This window comes from Pipra filicauda, unplaced genomic scaffold (assembly GCF_003945595.2).
Source record: "Pipra filicauda isolate LSUMZ 115617 unplaced genomic scaffold, ASM394559v2 scaffold73_size2923735_pilon, whole genome shotgun sequence".
Classification (NCBI taxonomy): Eukaryota; Metazoa; Chordata; class Aves; order Passeriformes; family Pipridae; genus Pipra; species Pipra filicauda.
In genome coordinates this window covers 291,962-309,936 of record NW_024104909.1, presented here as the reverse complement: position 1 = coordinate 309,936, position 17,975 = coordinate 291,962, and the positions used below count along the sequence as shown (strand labels likewise).

Below are 17,975 nucleotides of genomic sequence, written 5' to 3'. Positions count from 1 at the left end.
TGCCTGCTGCCCCACAACTTCCTCCACGACAGAGGAGAAGGATGCACGAGCAGTTCACAGCCCTTCATCACTCTGCCTGAGAAGGGTTCTGCCAAAAGCGGTGGTGGTAAAGGCACCAATTTGTGGCACATGAGGTCTGCCAGAGATGCTGCAGCAGGATGTCACAGTCTCTGCCCCTGCCAGGCCCACAGTGCTGGGGACTCTGGTCTTACCAAAAGCTGATGAATGGACCCTTGGTGCAACCACAGTCAGCACCAAACTGGCTTCTGATGCTCCTGATGCTTTTCCTCTTCTTTCACCAGGAACATGGACGAGGGCTGAGAGGCTGCAGGTGATGCTGTGAGCTGGTCAGGGGTGTGGGATGGTCCATGGGACAGCCACGCTGCTGCCACAGCACTGCTCGCCTGGGGATCACCCATGTCACGGGAGGCCTCTGATGGAAGGTGAGCTGTGGATGGGCAGCCAGAGATCCATCATCTCTGGGGAGTTCCAGTCTCAAAAATGGGACAAGCTGGGGCACCCAGATGTGAGGGTTGGCAGCAGTTCCTAGTCCAAGGGCTTGGGGAGTGCTGTGCTGGCACAGGTGGAACAGCTGTCTCTGAAGAGAAATGATCTTGCTCAGACTTTTTTCTCTGCATGGGCTTGGTTTCCCAGGAGGAAATGCCTTTTCATGATTGTGTTCTTCAGTCTCTTTCAATAACTGCTGCCTTGACCTAGCGGCTCCTAACAAAACACCCTCACACTTTGGCTTTGGGATGGCATCATCCCAAGGAGGACTTGGCAGGTAGCTCTGGAGGGCTCCAGTTTACTCCCTGTTACCTTCAGAGTCAGAGGGAGCTTTCCACTGCTGCCCTTCCCTGTCACCCGTCAGCAACGTGCCCGGGGCTTGCCAAGACCCAACTGTGCCACTCTCCTCTCCTGCAGAGGTTTGGATCCACCGGTACCACAAGCAGCTGGTGAGGTCCATCTCGCCGCAGTTCCTGGAGGAGATCATCTGCCACCTGGGGAGGCTGGAGCTCCTGACAGCAGAGGAGGCCAGCCGGGCACGGCAGGAGAGCTCCCTGCCCGAGCAGGTGAGGGCCGTGGTGAATGTCCTGGCCAGCAAGGGCAGCCACGCCTGCCAGACCCTGCAGACCTTCATCGAGACCACCAACTCCCAGCTCCACCTCCACATCACTGTCTATGGTAGGCAGCACACTGTGCACCCAGCCAGGGGGGCCTGCACATGTGGCCTGGCTGTGGGCACTGGCTGGAGCACCCCAAGATGTGCACAGAGCTAGGTGGCATTGGCAGATCCACTGGGGGCATCCGTGGATGCAGTGGTGCCATTGCAGGGTCTCTGCTGGGGAAGGACACGGCTGAGGGCGACAAGGGCTCTCTGCCAGTGTCTGAGGGACCTTCCTCCAGTGCTCTCGCTGCCCTCAGCACACCTCTCTGGGCAGCCTGAGGGGTCTTTAAGGTCCTCAGTGCCCAGATCATATCAGTCAGTCCCAACAGTTGGGCTGGGAACAGGGGGATGGCAGGAGGATGGCTGGACATCCCTGACCACATCCATTGGTGGCTGCCCAAACTTCAGGCTCTCTTTGCAACCCTCTTGTTAGGAGAGGTTTCCCTTGTTTCCCTCCTGCTGGGGAGGCTCCAGCCTTGGCTGGTGTCCACTCTGAATCTCTTGCAGCATCATTCCCTGCTTGTCCAGTCTTTGCTGGAGGGTTTAATTTCACTGTACCAGTGCTGTGATACCTGAGCCAGGTGAGCAGGACAGGTCCAGGTGGTCACCAGGTGGTCACCAGGTTCAGCCAGGAGTCCAACTCTCAAACAAATCCATGTTGATGAGGCAGGACTGAGGTCAAGCCATGAAGTCAATCCAGAGGTCAGGATCAGGTCCAGCAAGGGAACCAGGTTCAGACACAGTCCAGTGATCACCAAGCAAGGGCAGAGTGATGAGGTCCAAGACCAAGGTCCAGATCAGGAAGGTCCACCACAGCAAAGGCATGATGGGGCTGTAGCCAAGTGCTCCTACAGTGTAGCTTAGTCAGGGGCTGAAGGCCCAGGCCTGAGCTTCAATGGGCTCCTGGAATAATGGCTGAGGCTGTTCAGGGCCATTTAAGCCTTTTAGTGCCCTCTGAGCCCTGGCATGTACCTTCCTGCCCAAATGTAAAACCATGAGGTTTCCCCTCTGCATGGGCATGGCAAAAATGTGAAGCAGCTTCTCTCATTTGTATCTGTGACTACCATCCTGCACCTTCTCCTCACCCCCCTTTTTCATTTCTCTGTGCAGAGCCCATGGTGCAGAAGCACCTGGAGAGCCTCCAAAGCTACTATGGGAATGGCTTGGAGACAGGTGCCCTGCAGCGACTCACCAACCTGCTGCTGGTGGAAGGACTGACTGATATCCAGCAGCAGGAGCACGACATCCTGCAGATTGAAACCACCAAAGGCCTACCAAACACATCCAAGAGCATCCCTCTGGAGAAGCTCTTCCAGCCTCTCTCCAAGGTCAGCATCCCACCACGGATCTCTGTCACCATTGGAGTGGCTGGGATCGGCAAAAGCACACTGGTGAAGCTGTTTGTCTGCACCTGGGCAAAGGGGGAGATCAACAGGGACATCATGTTTGTGCTGCCCCTCACCTTCCGGGAGCTCAACACCCACGAGAAGCTCTCTGCCGAGAGGCTCATCTGCTCAGCCTTCCCTCACATCACGGAGCCCAGCTGCATCCTGGCAGGAGCTGCCAGGACCCTGCTCATCCTCGATGGCTTGGATGAGTTCAAGACTCCTCTGGACTTTTCCAACGCAGTGGTATGCACTGATCCCAAAAAGGAGATCCCAGTGGACAACCTGATCACCAACATCATACGGGGCAACCTGCTGCAGGAGGCTTCTGTCTGGGTCACGTCGCGGCCGACGGCAGCCAGACAAATCCCTGCAGGGCTGGTGGACAGGATGACGGAAATACGGGGGTTTGGGGCTGCAGAGATAAAGGACTTCTTGGACCAGATGTTCCTTGATGACAGAGACCTGTCCAGCCAAGTCCTGCAGCACATCAGAGCTAACAGGTCGTTACACGTCCTGTGCACTGTTCCTGGCTTTTGCTGGATTTCTGGCTCCTCAGTTGCCTATTACCTAAAAACCAGTGTGGGTCAACGCCAAGAAACAACCGTTGTCCCCAGGACCCTGTCAGAAATCTACTCCTATTATTTTAAAATGGCTCTGGTGGGCAGTGACTGGCCAGAAAAGCCAAGAGAAACCCTCAGGATCGAGCAGGCTGTGAGCAACAGCAAGAAGATAGTGGGCAGCCTGGGCAGACTGGCCTTCTACGGGCTGCTCAGGAAGAAACACGTGTTTTACGAGCAGGACATGAAGGCACACGGCATCGACCTCTCCTTGCTGCAGAGCAGCCTGTGCACTCGCCTCTTGCTCAAGGAGGAGATGCAGACCTCCACAGCCTATTACTTCTCCCACTTAACCATACAGGAGTTCCTGGCAGCTCTTTATTACTACACGGCGGCCAAGCGGGCGATATTTGACCTCTTCACGGAGAGCGGGATGTCCTGGCCCAAGCTGGGCTTCCTCAGCCACTTCAGGAGCGCCGTGCAGAGATCGCTGCAGGCAGAGGACAGGCAGCTGGACGTCTTTGTTCGTTTCCTCTCTGGGCTCCTCTCTCCACAGGTGAACAAGCTGCTCTCCGGGTGGCTCCTGGTGAAGGACGAGCAGAACGGCTTCAGGAGCCAAGCGACCACGTTCCTGCAGGGCTGCCTGAACACCGACTACGCCATCTCCCTGCGCACGGTGAACACCGTGCGCTGCCTGCACGAAATCCAGCACATGGAGATCCCCAAGGCTGTGGAGGAAGCCATGAAGAACCAGAGCCTGGCCGGGATGCTCACCCCTGTGAACTGCTCTGCCCTGGCTTATCTCCTGCAGGCCTCTGACGTCTGCATGGAGGAGACAAACCTGTCCAACTGCCTCACCTACAATGTCTGTAAGAGCCTGCTCTCCCAGCTCCTCTTCTGCCACAACCTCAGGTGAGTCCTGGTGGGGTTGCACTGGGAAAAGCAAGCAGGGATGCTGGGCTGTGACTCATAATCACAGAATGGTTTGGGTTGGAAGGGACCTTAAAGATGATCTCATTCCAATCCCCTGCCATGGGCAGGGACACCTTCCACTAGACCAGGTTGCTCTCTTGTCCAGCCTGGCCTTGAACACTTCCAGGGATGGGACAGCCCCAACTCTGGGCAATCTGTGCCAGGGCCTCACCATCCTCAGAGGGAAGAATTTCTTCCTAACTTCTAATCTAAATCTCTCCTCTCTTAGTTTAAAACCACTCTTCCTTCTCCTATCACCATCTGCCCATGTAAAAAGTTGCTCTCCCTCTTTTTTATAAGCTCTGTTTAAGTCCTGGAAGGCTCCCCCCTGACTCAAATGTCACTCCAAGGTCTCAACTGAGACATGGGCCCACCAACAACCACTGAGTCAGCTCTGCTTCTGTCCTTGAGTTTCTCCACCCGTGATGGGTAGTTGTCACGGGAGGGTTGTCTTTCTCTGCTTTTTTCTCCTGTCTTCTCCAGGCTGGACAATAATCAGTTTAAGGACAATGTGATGGAGCTGCTGGGCAGTGTGCTGAGTGTGAAGGACTGCCAGATCCAGAAGCTCAGGTAGGACCTGGCCCAGGGCAGACTGAATGTCCTGGGGATGCAGCGTGGACTTGGGGACACCTCAAAACCAGTGTGAGGGTCCTCCAGGAGTGTCTCCCCACTGGCTCCCTGGGTGTCTACTGACAAGGACAGCCCCACATGATCTCCTGCACCAAGGCATAGTGACCTTACCCCATGTCTTCATGGTGGCTGGGCAGGTTGTTTTGTCCAGCCTTCCTGAAGCTTCTGCCTCCTCAGGCTATCCCAACAAACTGCTTCCTGAGGTCACAGCAGTTTGCTGGACACCTGAGGCTCTGCAGGGAGGATCTGATGTACGGAGGGGACAGGCTCCTGACCCCCATGCAGGAAGATGTCTTGTACTGGACAGAGGGGTCCCCACTTTCTTCACCTCCCTGCCCTTCCTCATGGCTGCACAGGGTCCCCCGTGCTGCAATCTGAGCTCCATTTCATGACACAGATTAATTTTAAGTCTAGAAACTCCCTTTCTACTCTGTCCTTGCAGTCCTCTGCCTGGTGTTCACTCCGGAGAGCAGACCTCAGAGCCCCCACAACTTTGGCTGTACCATGAACCAAACGTTCCACATGGCTTCCCTCTGCTCACACATCCCAGCTGCATCCTGGGATATGCCAGAAGCCGTGAAAGTCTCTTTCTCCTCCAGAAAAACACCCAATTTTTCTTTTTCTGGGCAGCTTGGCAGAAAATCAGATCAGCAACAAGGGAGCCAAAGCACTGGCCAGGTCGCTGCTGGTGAACAGAAGCCTGATGGCACTGGAGTAAGTGTTCCCCCTGTACCAGCTCCTGCCATGCACATGTTCCCCACTGAGAACCATTCCCATGGCTGCACTGGGGCTGGATCCCACCCAGCCTGACTGAGCTTGGAGGGCTCTTCAGCCCCTAAAGCCACCAGCACTCAGAGGTGAAGGTAACCCTTGTGAGCTGCCAGCCTGATGTTCCACCTCAGCAGTGCTACAGGAAGGCATCTGGCTCAGACAGGGTGTGCCCCTGCCTTTGCTAACCTTGGCTTCTCTGCCTGTCCTGCCCCAGCCTGCGGAGCAACTCCATCGGCCCCCCCGGAGCAAAAGCACTGGCTGATGCACTGAAAAAGAACCAAATCCTGCTCTCCCTGAAGTAAGTCTCAACTTCTGGGAACAAATCCCCAGGATAAGCCTCCTTTCTTCCCTCATCAGTCCCGCTGAGGTTTTCCCAACCTCCAAGGGCCAGGATGTGGGGAGGCCCTGGACATAACCTGGTTCTGTTATGCTGGGCAATAGCATAAGTGCAGGTGGCTGAGGAGGTGACCAGGCCAGCCCTGGGCCAGAGATTTTGGGATTCTCCTGCCTCTCTGCCTCGGTTGAGCTTGAGGTTGAAGCTGAGGTCCAGGTCAAGGTCCATCCCTCTCATGGGAGCTCACAGAGTGCTGCTGCATGGATGGAGGCATCTCCCAGGGGAGGGGAGGGAGGGAGACTCCTGGGCAGGGATGATTGGGGACCAGACCCTTTCTCATGCCAGGGACGAGGGCAAGCAAACACCAGGGCTGGTGGCCACTGCCCCACAGCCCTGCATGGCCCCTCGCCCCGCTGCAGAATCATCTGTACACGGCTCCATTCCTGTCTCCCTGCAGCCTTCAGCACAACACCATCAAGGAGGACGGTGCCACCTTCCTGGCCGAGGCCCTGCTGACCAACCACCGGCTGGTGACCCTGCAGTAAGTGACCAGGACCTCCTGTCCCCCCTCTGGCCACCCAGCAGACCGAGGTGCCACTGACGGGGACGCGGCACCTGAGGCTCACAGGTGCCCTCCTCCCCTTCGCAGCCTGCAGAAAAACGCCATCGGAGCCCAGGGCGCCAGGAAAATCGCGGAGGCGCTGAAGCAGAACTGCAGCCTGAGGGAGCTGACGTGAGCACAGCTCGGGGCACGGGGGGGGATGCCAACACCACATCCCCCGGGATCTGCGGGCAGGACTGGCAGGAAGGGGGCTGGGCCGTGGGACGGGCAGGATGGGCACTGCTGGCTCTGCCCAAGGCGGTTGGTGTGGGTGAAGGGGGCAGGGGCTGCAGTGCTGCCTGTGGAGATGCTCTCCCTATCTCTAGGGATGCAGGGAGACATGTAAAGAACAGAGAAGCCAAGCCTTCCCTCTGGCAGAGGCAAGCAGCAGGGCTCCAGGCCCTGTGGGAACATTAAAAGCTATTTCAGCTCCAACCAACCACAAGAACAGAGGTGTATATAGGTTGGGAACGAGATGACAGCAAGTTCATGCTCATTGCTGGAGCAGGGAGAGCCTTGGGGAGGTGAATCCCTTGCTGGCAGATCCAAGGGTGGTAACACCAGCTCTTCCTCTTCTGTCTTAGACTCTCCAGCAACTCAGTGGGAGACAATGGTTCCATTGCCTTGGCCGAAGCTCTGAGGGTGAACCACAGTCTGCAAAGCCTTGAGTAAGTTCCCCCTTGTGCTGGTTTAAGAGTTAACCAGCAGGGGAAATGAACTCAACTCAAAGGAGAGATTATAAGTCAGAATAACAATTTACTAAAATAATACAGTAAGTACAATCATACAAACAAACAATTGGTCTTAACCCACAAAACCCAAATGTATAACCCAGTACCCTGGGGCATGAACAACGTGGTGTTCCTTGGGCCCCGCTTGAGTCCAAAGTAAAGGGAGAGGGGAAGAACCTGCTGGTGGGAGAGCTGTTGCAGTCTAGTCAAAAGTGGTGATTGCAGTGAGATGCTGGGGGGAGAGCTGTTGCAGTCTGGTCAAAGTGGTGATTGGAGTCCAGTATAGGGTGGTGGTCCACGTCTGTTTGAGAGCGATGAGCCGCAGTCCTTCTCTGGATCCCACAGAGTGGTTAAAAATGTTCCAAGACTCCAAGATTATATATCCTGCAGTTCAGGCAGAAATGCTCAGTGCTTCCCTCAGGGCGGGGAGTTCCACAAAGGGTGTGAGGACAGGAGCATCCTCCTATCTCACAGGCCTCTTAACACCTAGTTTATAGCCTGAGGAGTCAGGCTCGATGGGCAGATGGTGTAAATGGTTCATTGATAACAGTTTCTGGGAAATGGCATGGAAGGCTATAGAATACACAGTTTTGGGTTATACCCATACCCTGATGAACTGGTCTCAGTTGTCCTAACTAGGACATTATCCACCCCTTATTCTATGCCACCCATGTCATGCCCAAATTAACCCCCTTTAAAAAACTATATCCCTTTAAAACTATATACATCTATATATATATATATATATACACAATGAAACATTACAGACCATTCTCACTCAAAATTAGGTCCCCTTGTGGTACACAACGTGTCTCCCCATCTTTTTGCATTACCCACCAGGTGGAACCAGGTCCTTGAGCAAAAACAATCCCTCAGATGGGTTTGCCTTTGCTTGAGGTGGGACTAATCCAAACAGTCTTCCCTAACATTCCTCTCATATGTACCACGGGGACTTTATCTCCATCTACAGTATGCAAAAGTTCTGATTGGGCAGGGCCAGCTCGATTGATGGAGCCTCGGGTGTTGACCAACCAGGTGGCCTTTGCTAAATGCAGCTCCCAGTGTTTGAGAGTCTCCCCACACAGTGCCTTCAGGGTGGTTTTCAGCAGTCCGTTGCACCGCTCAACTTTTCCAGCAGCTGGTGCATGGTAGGGGATATGATACACCCACTCAATGCCGTGCTCTTTGGCCCAGGTGTCTACGAGGCCATTCTTGAAATGGGTCCCATTATCAGACTCAATTCTCTCCGGGGTGCCGTGTCGCCACAGAACTTGTTTTTCAAGGCCCAGGATGGTATTCCGGGCAGTGGCATGAGGCACGGGGTATGTCTCCAACCATCCAGTACTCCCTTCTACCATGGTCAGTACGTAGTGCTTGCCTTGGCGGGTTTTGGGGAGCGTGATATAGTCAACTTGCCAGGCTTCCCCATACCTGTACTTTGACCACCGTCCACCATACCATAGAGGCTTCACCCGCTTGGCCTGCTTGATGGCAGCACACGTCTCGCAGTCATGGATGACCTGTGAGACAATGTCCTTGGTTAAGTCCACCCCTCGGTCACGAGCCCATCTGTATGTTGCATCTCTCCCCTGGTGACCGGAGGCATCATGGGCCCATCGAGCCAGAAATAATTCTCCTTTGTGCTGCCAATCCAGATCTACCTGAGACACTTTAATCCTGGCGGCTCGGTCCGCCTGCTCGTTGTTACGATGCTCCTCATTAGCCCGTTTCTTGCCTACATGAGCGTCTACGTGACGGACCTTCACACTCAGCTTCTCTACCCGGCCAGCGATGTCCTGCCACATCTCCGCCGCCCAGATGGGTTTCCCTTGGCGCTGCCAGTTGGCCTTTTTCCATCGCTCCAGCCACCCCCACAGAGCATTGGCCACCATCCATGAGTCAGTGTAGAGATAGAGTCTTGGCCACTTCTCTCGTTCAGCTATATCCAAAGCCAACTGAACGGCTTTAAGCTCTGCAAACTGACTCGACCCACCTTGTCCTTCAGTCGCTTCTGCAACCCGCCGTGTGGGACTCCATACAGCTGCCTTCCATTTTCGGTTTGTCCCTACAATGCGGCAGGAGCCATCCGTGAAGAGCACATATCGCCTTTCATCTGCTGGTAGCTTGTCATATGGTGGGGCCTCCTCAGCCCGTGTCACCTGCTCCTCCTCTTCTTCAGAGGATAGTCCGAAACTCTCACCTTCGGGCCAATTGGTGATAATTTCCAGAATCCCAGGGCGATTAGGGTTCCCTATCCGGGTTCGCTGCGTGATCAGAGCGATCCACTTACTCCACGTGGCATCGGTGGCGTGATGTGTGGAAGGAACTCTTCCCTTGAACATCCAGCCCAGCACTGGTAGTCGGGGTGCCAGGAGGAGCTGCGCTTCGGTGCCGATTACTTCTGAGGCAGCTCGAACTCCTTCATAGGCAGCCAGGATCTCTTTCTCAGTTGGTGTATAACTGGCTTCAGATCCTTTGTATCCCCGACTCCAGAATCCCAGCGGTCGTCCTCGGGTCTCCCCAGGCACTTTCTGCCAGAGGCTCCAAGAAGGGCCATTCTCCCCGGCTGCGGTGTAGAGCACGTTCTTCACGTCCTGTCCTGTCCTTACTGGCCCAAGGGCTACCGCATGGGCAATCTCCTGTTTAATTTGTTCAAAGGCTTGTTGTTGTTCGGGGCCCCACTGGAAATCATTTTTCTTCCGTGTCACAAGGTAGAGAGGGCTTACAATCTGACTATACTCGGGGATATGCATCCTCCAAAAGCCCACAGCGCCTAGGAAAGCCTGTGTTTCCTTCTTGCTGGTTGGTGGGGACATGGTTGCTATTTTGTTAATCACCTCCATGGGAATTAGGCGGCGTCCATCTTGCCACTTCACTCCTAGGAACTGAATTTCCTGAGCAGGTCCCTTGACCTTACTCCGTTTAATGGCAAAACCGGCTCTTAGGAGAATCTGGATTATCTTCTCTCCTTTCTCGAAGACTTCACCCGCTGTGTTCCCCCATACAATGATGTCGTCAATGTACTGTAGGTGCTCTGGAGCCTCACCCTTTTCCAGTGCAGTCTGGATCAGTCCATGGCAAATGCTGGGACTGTGTTTCCACCCCTGAGGCAGTCGATTCCAGGTGTACTGCACACCTCTCCAAGTGAAAGCAAATTGTGGCCTGCACTCAGCTGCCAAAGGAATGGAGAAAAAGGCATTGGCAATGTCAATGGTGGCATACCACTTGGCTTCCTTGGACTCCAGCTCGTACTGGAGCTCCAGCATGTCCGGCACAGCAGCACTCAGGGGTGGTGTGACTTCATTGAGTCCACGGTAATCCACCGTCAGCCTCCACTCTCCGCTGGACTTACGCACTGGCCATATAGGGCTATTAAAGGGTGAGCGAGTCTTGCTGACCACCCCCTGGGTCTCCAGTTCACAGATCATCTTATGTATAGGGGTCACAGAGTCTCGGTCGGTGCGGTATTGCCGACGGTGCACTGTTGCTGTGGCTATCGGTACCAATTGTTCTTCAACCTTCAGCAGTCCCACAGCAGAAGGGTCCTCTGAGAGACCAGGCAAGGTGTTCAACTGTCTAATTTCCTCCGTCTCCACAGCAGCTATGCCAAAAGCCCAACGAAGTCCTTTTGGGTCTTTGAAATACCCACTCCGCAGGTAATCTATGCCAAGGATGCACGGGGCCTCTGGGCCAGTCACGATGGGGTGTCTGTGCCATTCCTTCCCAGTCAGGCTCACTTCAGCTTCCAGTACAGTCAGCTGTTGGGATCCCCCTGTCACCCCAGAAATGGAGATGGATTCTGCCCCTACGTATCTTGATGGCATTAAAGTACATTGTGCGCCGGTGTCCACTAAGGCCTTATACCTTTGTGGCTCTGATGTGCCAGGCCACCGAATCCACACTGTCCAATAGACTCGATTGTCCCTCTCCTCTACCTGGCTAGAGGCAGGGCACCCCTAGTCCTGGTCATGGTACTCATTGTGCTCTTCTTGTGGGTATGACCTGGAGGTCCCTTCAAGAGGATCAGACGTATCATCATTCCTGTACCGTCTGGAGTCTTGCCCACGAGAGACTGGAGCAGCGTTTACCCTTGAAGAGTTCCTTGTGGTACTTGTTCCTCTTTTCAGTTCACGTACCCGGGCTGCTAAGGAAGGGGTGGGTTTCCCATCCCACTTCCTCATATCTTCTCCGTGCTCACGGAGGTAAAACCATAGATCGCCACGTGGAGTGTACCTTCTCTCCTTAGCTGGGGGACGCTGGCTCCTAATAGCAGAGACTCTTGTTTGTCCTGGTGAGATATGGAAGATCCCTTCCTTAATTTCCTCTCTTAGCTTCTGGTGTCCCTCTTCAATTTTCTCTTCCAGGCTTCTGACGTGTTCAGCCAGTTTGGTTTCCACAGATGAGACGTGGGCTCGTAATGGGGCGGTGACAGTGTCTTCATACATCCTGAGTTTACTAACCAATGCTCCCACCTTGTCCTCTCCCTCCCTCCATTGCAGCGTTGCTAAGTAGCGGGAATACATTTCTGGCCCGAGTCGTGCAAACTTTAACCACATCTGGGAGGTGCACTGTACGCCATCTGGACTTTTAGGGAATCTTTCATCGTCTGAAAAGATTATCTCCAGTACAGCTAACTCCCTTAAGCACCGGATACCTTGTTCCATCGTGTTCCACTGTCCTTGCTGTACGTGGAGGTCCTCCTTGCAAAGGTATCTCTCCCTCACACTGCACAACAGTCGCCGCCAGAGGCTGAGAGTTTCCTGCCTCCTTCCAATCCCCTGATCAATGACTACATCTCGAGACAGGGACCCCAGCTGTCTGGCTTCACTCCCATCTAGGATTGTATCGTTAGCTGCAGCATCCCAGATTCGGAGCAGCCAGGTCAGAATGGACTCGTTCGCCTGTCGTGTGAACTCTCTCCGGAGCTCGCGTAGCTCACCCAGGGATAGGGACCGAGTGATTATTTCTGGCTCTGTCTCCTCCAGTGGATGTGAAGGTCCTGCCTCTTCGTCATCATTTGCTATACGGACTGATTTAGTCTTTGATTTCCTTTTCTGGACAGGGGCGACTGCTATTGGTTTTGGTTGTTCTTCTGGCTCCTCGATGGTTTGTGTGGACACGGTGCCGGTTGGTTTATTTCTTTCTCCCTCTGACTCAGCTGTGGTTTGGGTGGACGTGGTGCCTGCAGATTTGGTCCTTCTCTCCTCCCCCTGACAGTGCTGTACCATGTCAAGTAGTGTCCGGTAGGCAGTGGCCAGGGCCCAGCAGGTTGCTGTGAGCTGGCCATCTCTGGAGCTGCCAGAGCATTTTTCCCTCACCAGTCTTATCATGCTAACAGGATCCTGCAGTTGTTCAGGGGTGAATTTCCAGATCATTGGAGGAGAAAACTTCTCCAAATACTGGCTGATGTCCTCCCACTTCCCGTGCCACTCAGCATTATCTGCTCCCAGGGCAGGTGTCCAAACAATCTCCCTAGAAGGCCCTGTTCTGACCCTAAACATGGTGTACACAGTACAGAGCAGACAGAGCAACACTAACAATAACATTATGCTGTCCTTAACATCAAAAGGGAACTCAATATTTTCAAAAACTGTTGTAGCAGGTCTGAAGGGGAAAAAGGAGGTGAGAGGTTGGAAACAACCATCCCCCCCTGTTCCCCCAAAGGGCTGGGTACGATTTTTAATGAGGCCCCAGAGGTAGCAACCCAAACCAGGACAGGCAAACAGGACTGAATACACATTTACAATGAAACTCATTGCTTCTGATGTTAGAATGACATAAACATAATATACTAATAAAGCAATTTGGATCCCTCTCCCTGGTCTTAAAGAGAGCATCAAAACAGGCAAATAGTGCCCCATCTGTGGAAATATGAACAGGCTCAAATACAACATCCATGTGAATGCATCAAACAACATGGTGATCAGGGAGTTTCTATATCCAAATAGACAAATGCTTAAAGTGAAATTGTGATTCTGACTTCTCTCTCTCTGCCCCACGTTGGGCGCCAAAATGTGCTGGTTTAAGAGTTAACCAGCAGGGGAAATGAACTCAACTCAAAGGAGAGATTATAAGTCAGAATAACAATTTACTAAAATAATACAGTAAGTACAATCATACAAACAAACAATTGGTCTTAACCCACAAAACCCAAATGTATAACCCAGTACCCTGGGGCATGAACAACGTGGTGTTCCTTGGGCCCCGCTTGAGTCCAAAGTAAAGGGAGAGGGGAAGAACCTGCTGGTGGGAGAGCTGTTGCAGTCTAGTCAAAAGTGGTGATTGCAGTGAGATGCTGGGGGAAGAGCTGTTGCAGTCTGGTCAAAGTGGTGATTGGAGTCCAGTATAGGGTGGTGGTCCACGTCTGTTTGAGAGCGATGAGCCGCAGTCCTTCTCTGGATCCCACAGAGTGGTTAAAAATGTTCCAAGACTCCAAGATTATAGATCCTGCAGTTCAGGCAGGAATGCTCAGCACTTCCCTCAGGGCGGGGAGTTCCACAAAGGGTGTGAGGACAGGAGCATCCTCCTATCTCACAGGCCTCTTAACACCTAGTTTATAGCCTGAGGAGTCAGGCTCTATGGGCAGATGGTGTAAATGGTTCATTGATAACAGTTTCTGGGAAATGGCATGGAAGGCTATAGAATACACAGTTTTGGGTTACACCCATACCCTGATGAACTGGTCTCAGTTGTCCTAACTAGGACACCCCTCCATGCTTGGACTCCTTTTCTAACAGAGCTCACCCTCCTCCCTCCAGCTACACCTCCCACCCCTCAGGCCCTCGGACTGCTCCAGACTCTCCCCCTGTCTCTCCCAGTCCACATCCCCTGGAGGGGCACGGGGCTGTGGATGCTCCATGCAGGCTGGAGCACCATGTGGCAACTCCAGCAGCAGCCAGGCTGGCCCTGCCTTCACCAGGAGAGCACTGACAAAGACAATCCTCAACCCAGGGAGGATTTTTTTTCTGCTTTGGAGGATATTAGTAGCTTTGAGTCTTCTTTCTCTCTAAAATGATGGGAATTGGCTAAGGAGGAAGTTATCAGGCCAGGGCCTGGCAGAGTCAGAGTTGGATGGTGCAACCTTCATTCCCCTTGGGAGCAGCAGCCAGAGACCTCTCCTGCCTGGCCTGCTGGCTCCTGGTGATGAGTGGCTGTGCTCTGGGTCTGTCTGTGGCTTCCCACAGTGTGATAAGGACACCAAAACTGCAGGAAAGCACTTGCCCAGCTGAGCTGGCAGCTGTGGTAAGAGCCAGGTGGGGACAAGGCTGCCCCTAAGTGCTGGCAAACCCCATCACCTCTGCTTGGTGGGGCCAGTGCTGCTGGTCAGCAGGAGATGCTGAACCTGCCCTGACTGTTCCCAGTGTTGGTCCTTCTGCCTTGGCTCCCCCCACCTCCTGTAGCTGGGAGATGCTCATTTCTCTGTGAAACGGGCACTTTTCACCCCAAACATGACCCCACAGCTTACCTGTGATGCCAAGGCTGTCCTGTCCTCACACCTTCTCTGTTTGTCTCAGCCTCCAGAGCAACTCCATCAGCAGCACAGGGGTCACAGCACTGACAGCGGCTCTCTGTTCCAACAAGGGACTCATCAGCCTCAAGTAAGTGAGTCTTTTGAGCCACCCTGGCCAAAAGCTGCTGCTGGGATGTGGGAACCTTTTGGCATTCTGGCTTGTGCCTGTTTTTTTCCACAAGTGCTCTGGGATGCTAAAAGCAGCTTCTGTCCCTCCTCCTGCTCTGAGAATCTTCTCTCCATCATTAGCTTTCCCCCCTTGGGACAGTATCTGTTCAGCCATGTCTTGGAATGAAGTGATGGCAGCAGGGATGGGAGACTGGGAAAAAGCCCTGACGGGCCACCAGTGTCCACGGGATACACAGGGAATGGAGATGCAGGGAATGAAGGTGCTGATGCTAGTGGAGTTTCAAGTCAGACAGACTGCCATCCTCAAAATAGGTGGTGTCAGCCCCAGAGCAGGGGGCCAAGGGGGCTGTGAGGGAGCAGCTCCTGCTTCTGCTGCTCCTCCCAGCCCCACGTCTTCCCCCAGCCTTCGTGAGAACTCCATCAGCAAGGAGGGGGGCCCTGCCATCGCTCGCGCCCTGCGGACCAACAGCACCCTCAGGAGGCTGGAGTAAGTCCCGTGGGCCCCAGGAGGGCACCCAGGCTGCTGCATGGTGCCCCTGGAGTTGTCCCAAACACTGTGTGTGTGACCTGTGTCCTCTGTCCCTGTCTCCAGCTTAGCAGCAAACCTGCTGTGTGACGAAGGCGGCAAAGCCATCGCTTTGGCCATCGGAGAGAACCGGGCACTCACATCCCTCCAGTGAGTTTCCTCCTGGACCTGGCCTGGTTTGAAGCCCCTTGCATGGCCACAGAGCAGGGACACTGCTCCTGGCCCCCAGCCCCTCAAGGCTGTGGGAGTGGCACTCCTGGGTCACCCTCGGTGGGAGGTGTGCTCTGCCATCCCCGACGACACACGGGGTCATGCCCAGGGGTCACATCCCAGCCTCTGCTGTGCTGGGTGGGTGCAGAGAGGGGTGCAGAGAGGGATCAGGGTGTGCTCACAGCTCCAGGCTTCACCTCCCATTTTGTCCTGTTTGCAGCTTGCAGTGGAATTTCATCCAGGCAAAAGCTGCCATGGCCCTGGCACAAGCACTACAGTCCAACAGCAGCCTGGCCAGTCTCGAGTAAGTGGGGACATGGGCAGATGGGTCCTGGGCAGCACCTTCCTACTGGAAGGGCCCTTGAAGATCATCTCATTCCACCCCCCTGCCATGGGCAGGGACACCTTCCACTGTCTCAGGTTGCTCCAAGCCCCGTCCAACCTGGCCTTGGACACTTCCAGGGCTGGGGCAGCCACAGCTTCTCTGGGCAACCTGTGCCAGGGCCTCCCCACCCTCACAGGGAGGAATTTCTTCCCAATATCCCATCTAACCCTGCCCTCTGGATGTGGGAAGCTGTTCCCCTTGTTCTGGCACTCCATGTCCTTGTCAAAAGTCTCTTAGAGCCCCTTTAGGTACTGGAAGGCTGCTGTGCCACCACTGCATGTGCCTGTCTGGGGCTGCTCCAAGGGCCTGGTGGCCTGGGGTCCCCCAAGCCATTTGGGAATGGTGGGCACACTGTGCCCTGTGCTCGCTGTCCCTCTCCCTGCTCCTGGGTGCAGAGGCCACAGGCAGAGGCAGCACTTGGGTGTCTCAGCTTGCAGGAAAATGCCATCGGAGACGAGGGAATGGCTGCCCTCTCTGTGGCACTGAAGGTCAACACGACCCTGGCAGATCTCCAGTGAGTATCCAGGCTGCGGCGGGGCCCTGGAGCTGCAGCCTAATTAGCTTGTGTAATTAGCACACCACGTCCACCTCACAACGTGTGCTGAAGGGTCCCTGTTCCCTTGCAGCCTGCAAATGGCTTCGGTTGGGACCGCTGGTGCCCAAGCCCTGGCAGAAGCTTTGATGGTCAACAAGAGCCTGCAGATCCTGGAGTAAGTGCTCAGTGGGGCCATCAGTCCCCACGGCTGTGACACTGATCCCCGGGGTGTCCGAGATCCTGGTCCTTACCTCAGCACCACTTCCACCCTTGCATCGTGTCCAGACTTGGCTTGCTCGTCCCTTGGCTCGCTGGTGTGGGACCACCTCTCCCACCTCCTCCCACCTGGGGTCACCCCAGGCTGTCCTTCCTCACCTCCTGCCTTTCTTCTCAGCTTGCGGGGGAACTCCATCGGCGTGGCAGGGGCCAAGGCCATGGCCAACGCCCTCAGGGTCAACAGCAGCCTCCGCCGCCTCAAGTGAGTATCCCTCTCCCTGGGGTGAGCCAGGAAGAGCCTTTCCAGACCTTCCTGGAGGGAGCAGCGAGGGAATGGCCAAGCCAATGGTTCTCAGCAGGGCAAACCCCTGAGTGGGTGGCTTTTCACAGTGTCCGAGCCACGCATTCCCTCCTGGTGGCCACTTCTCCCTGGCTGGTGCTTTCTGACCCTCCTGCCTTCCTCAGCCTGCAGGAAAACTCCCTGGGCATGGACGGAGCCATTTGCATCGCCACCGCCCTGAAGGGCAACCACGGCCTCACCTACGTGAAGTAAGTGGCTGCTGCACTGGATGGTAAAAGCAGAGATGGGGGAGACCATGGGAACCATCCAGGACTTTCTCCACCCAGCACTGCCCATTCCTGGCTGTCCTACAGGGACCTCCCCAACAGGGCAGGGGCATCCCATGCTCCTTCAGGCATGAGAGCCACAATACCCACACAGCTCCTCTTCAGGGATGCCTCTGTGGCAAAGGACCACCTCAAAAGCCACATACTCCCCAAAATATCACAGGGGAGAAGTGGCTCAGCCCCTCCAGCTCAGGTGAGAAGTGGCTCAGCCCCTCCAGCTCCCCAGGAGTTTCCTCCAGCTCCTCACCTTGGCCCCAGCCTTCAGGCTCTCAAACTCAGAGTCTCCTGGAAGTGGAGTCCCAGGAGAGCTTCTGGATGGGGTGGGGAGGGTGCAGGTGATGCTGGTGCAAAGCTGGGGAGCATCTCTCGTGCCCACCAAGGATCCTGCTTGACCCAAGCCTGAGCTCCTCTTGTCTTTGCTCCCAGCCTGCAGGGGAATCGGATCGGCCAGTCGGGAGCCAAGATGATCTCCGACACCATCCGGACAAACGCTCCCAACTGCGTCGTGGATGTGTGAGGGGGCCTGGCTGCAGTGAGGAGTGTGGCCAGTGTGACCCCACAGGGAGCTGCTTGGTTCCCATCTCAGGGAAGAGAGCTGGGGCAAGGAGAGCTCCTGAGCTCCCTGGCGTGGCCCAGGAGGACCGAGGGTGTCCAGATCAGCAGTGCAGGAGGGTCGAGACTCGCT

The 17,975-nt window shown here is 54.9% G+C and overlaps 1 protein-coding gene across 1 annotated transcript; it reads left to right on the top strand.

The window, feature by feature from the left end:
- The first annotated feature begins 361 nt into the window (after positions 1-361).
- Positions 362-17,846, top strand: NLRC3 (NLR family CARD domain containing 3). The gene is made up of 18 exons (XM_027732745.2): positions 362-443; positions 925-1,185; positions 2,279-4,025; positions 4,569-4,655; positions 5,346-5,429; positions 5,701-5,784; positions 6,278-6,361; positions 6,470-6,553; positions 7,006-7,089; positions 14,667-14,750; positions 15,195-15,278; positions 15,384-15,467; positions 15,748-15,831; positions 16,343-16,426; positions 16,539-16,622; positions 16,842-16,925; positions 17,129-17,212; positions 17,717-17,846. Exons 1-18 carry the CDS (start codon positions 362-364, stop codon positions 17,805-17,807), a joined length of 3,360 nt encoding a protein of 1,119 aa, XP_027588546.1. The 3' UTR covers positions 17,808-17,846.
- The last annotated feature ends 129 nt before the right edge of the window (positions 17,847-17,975 follow it).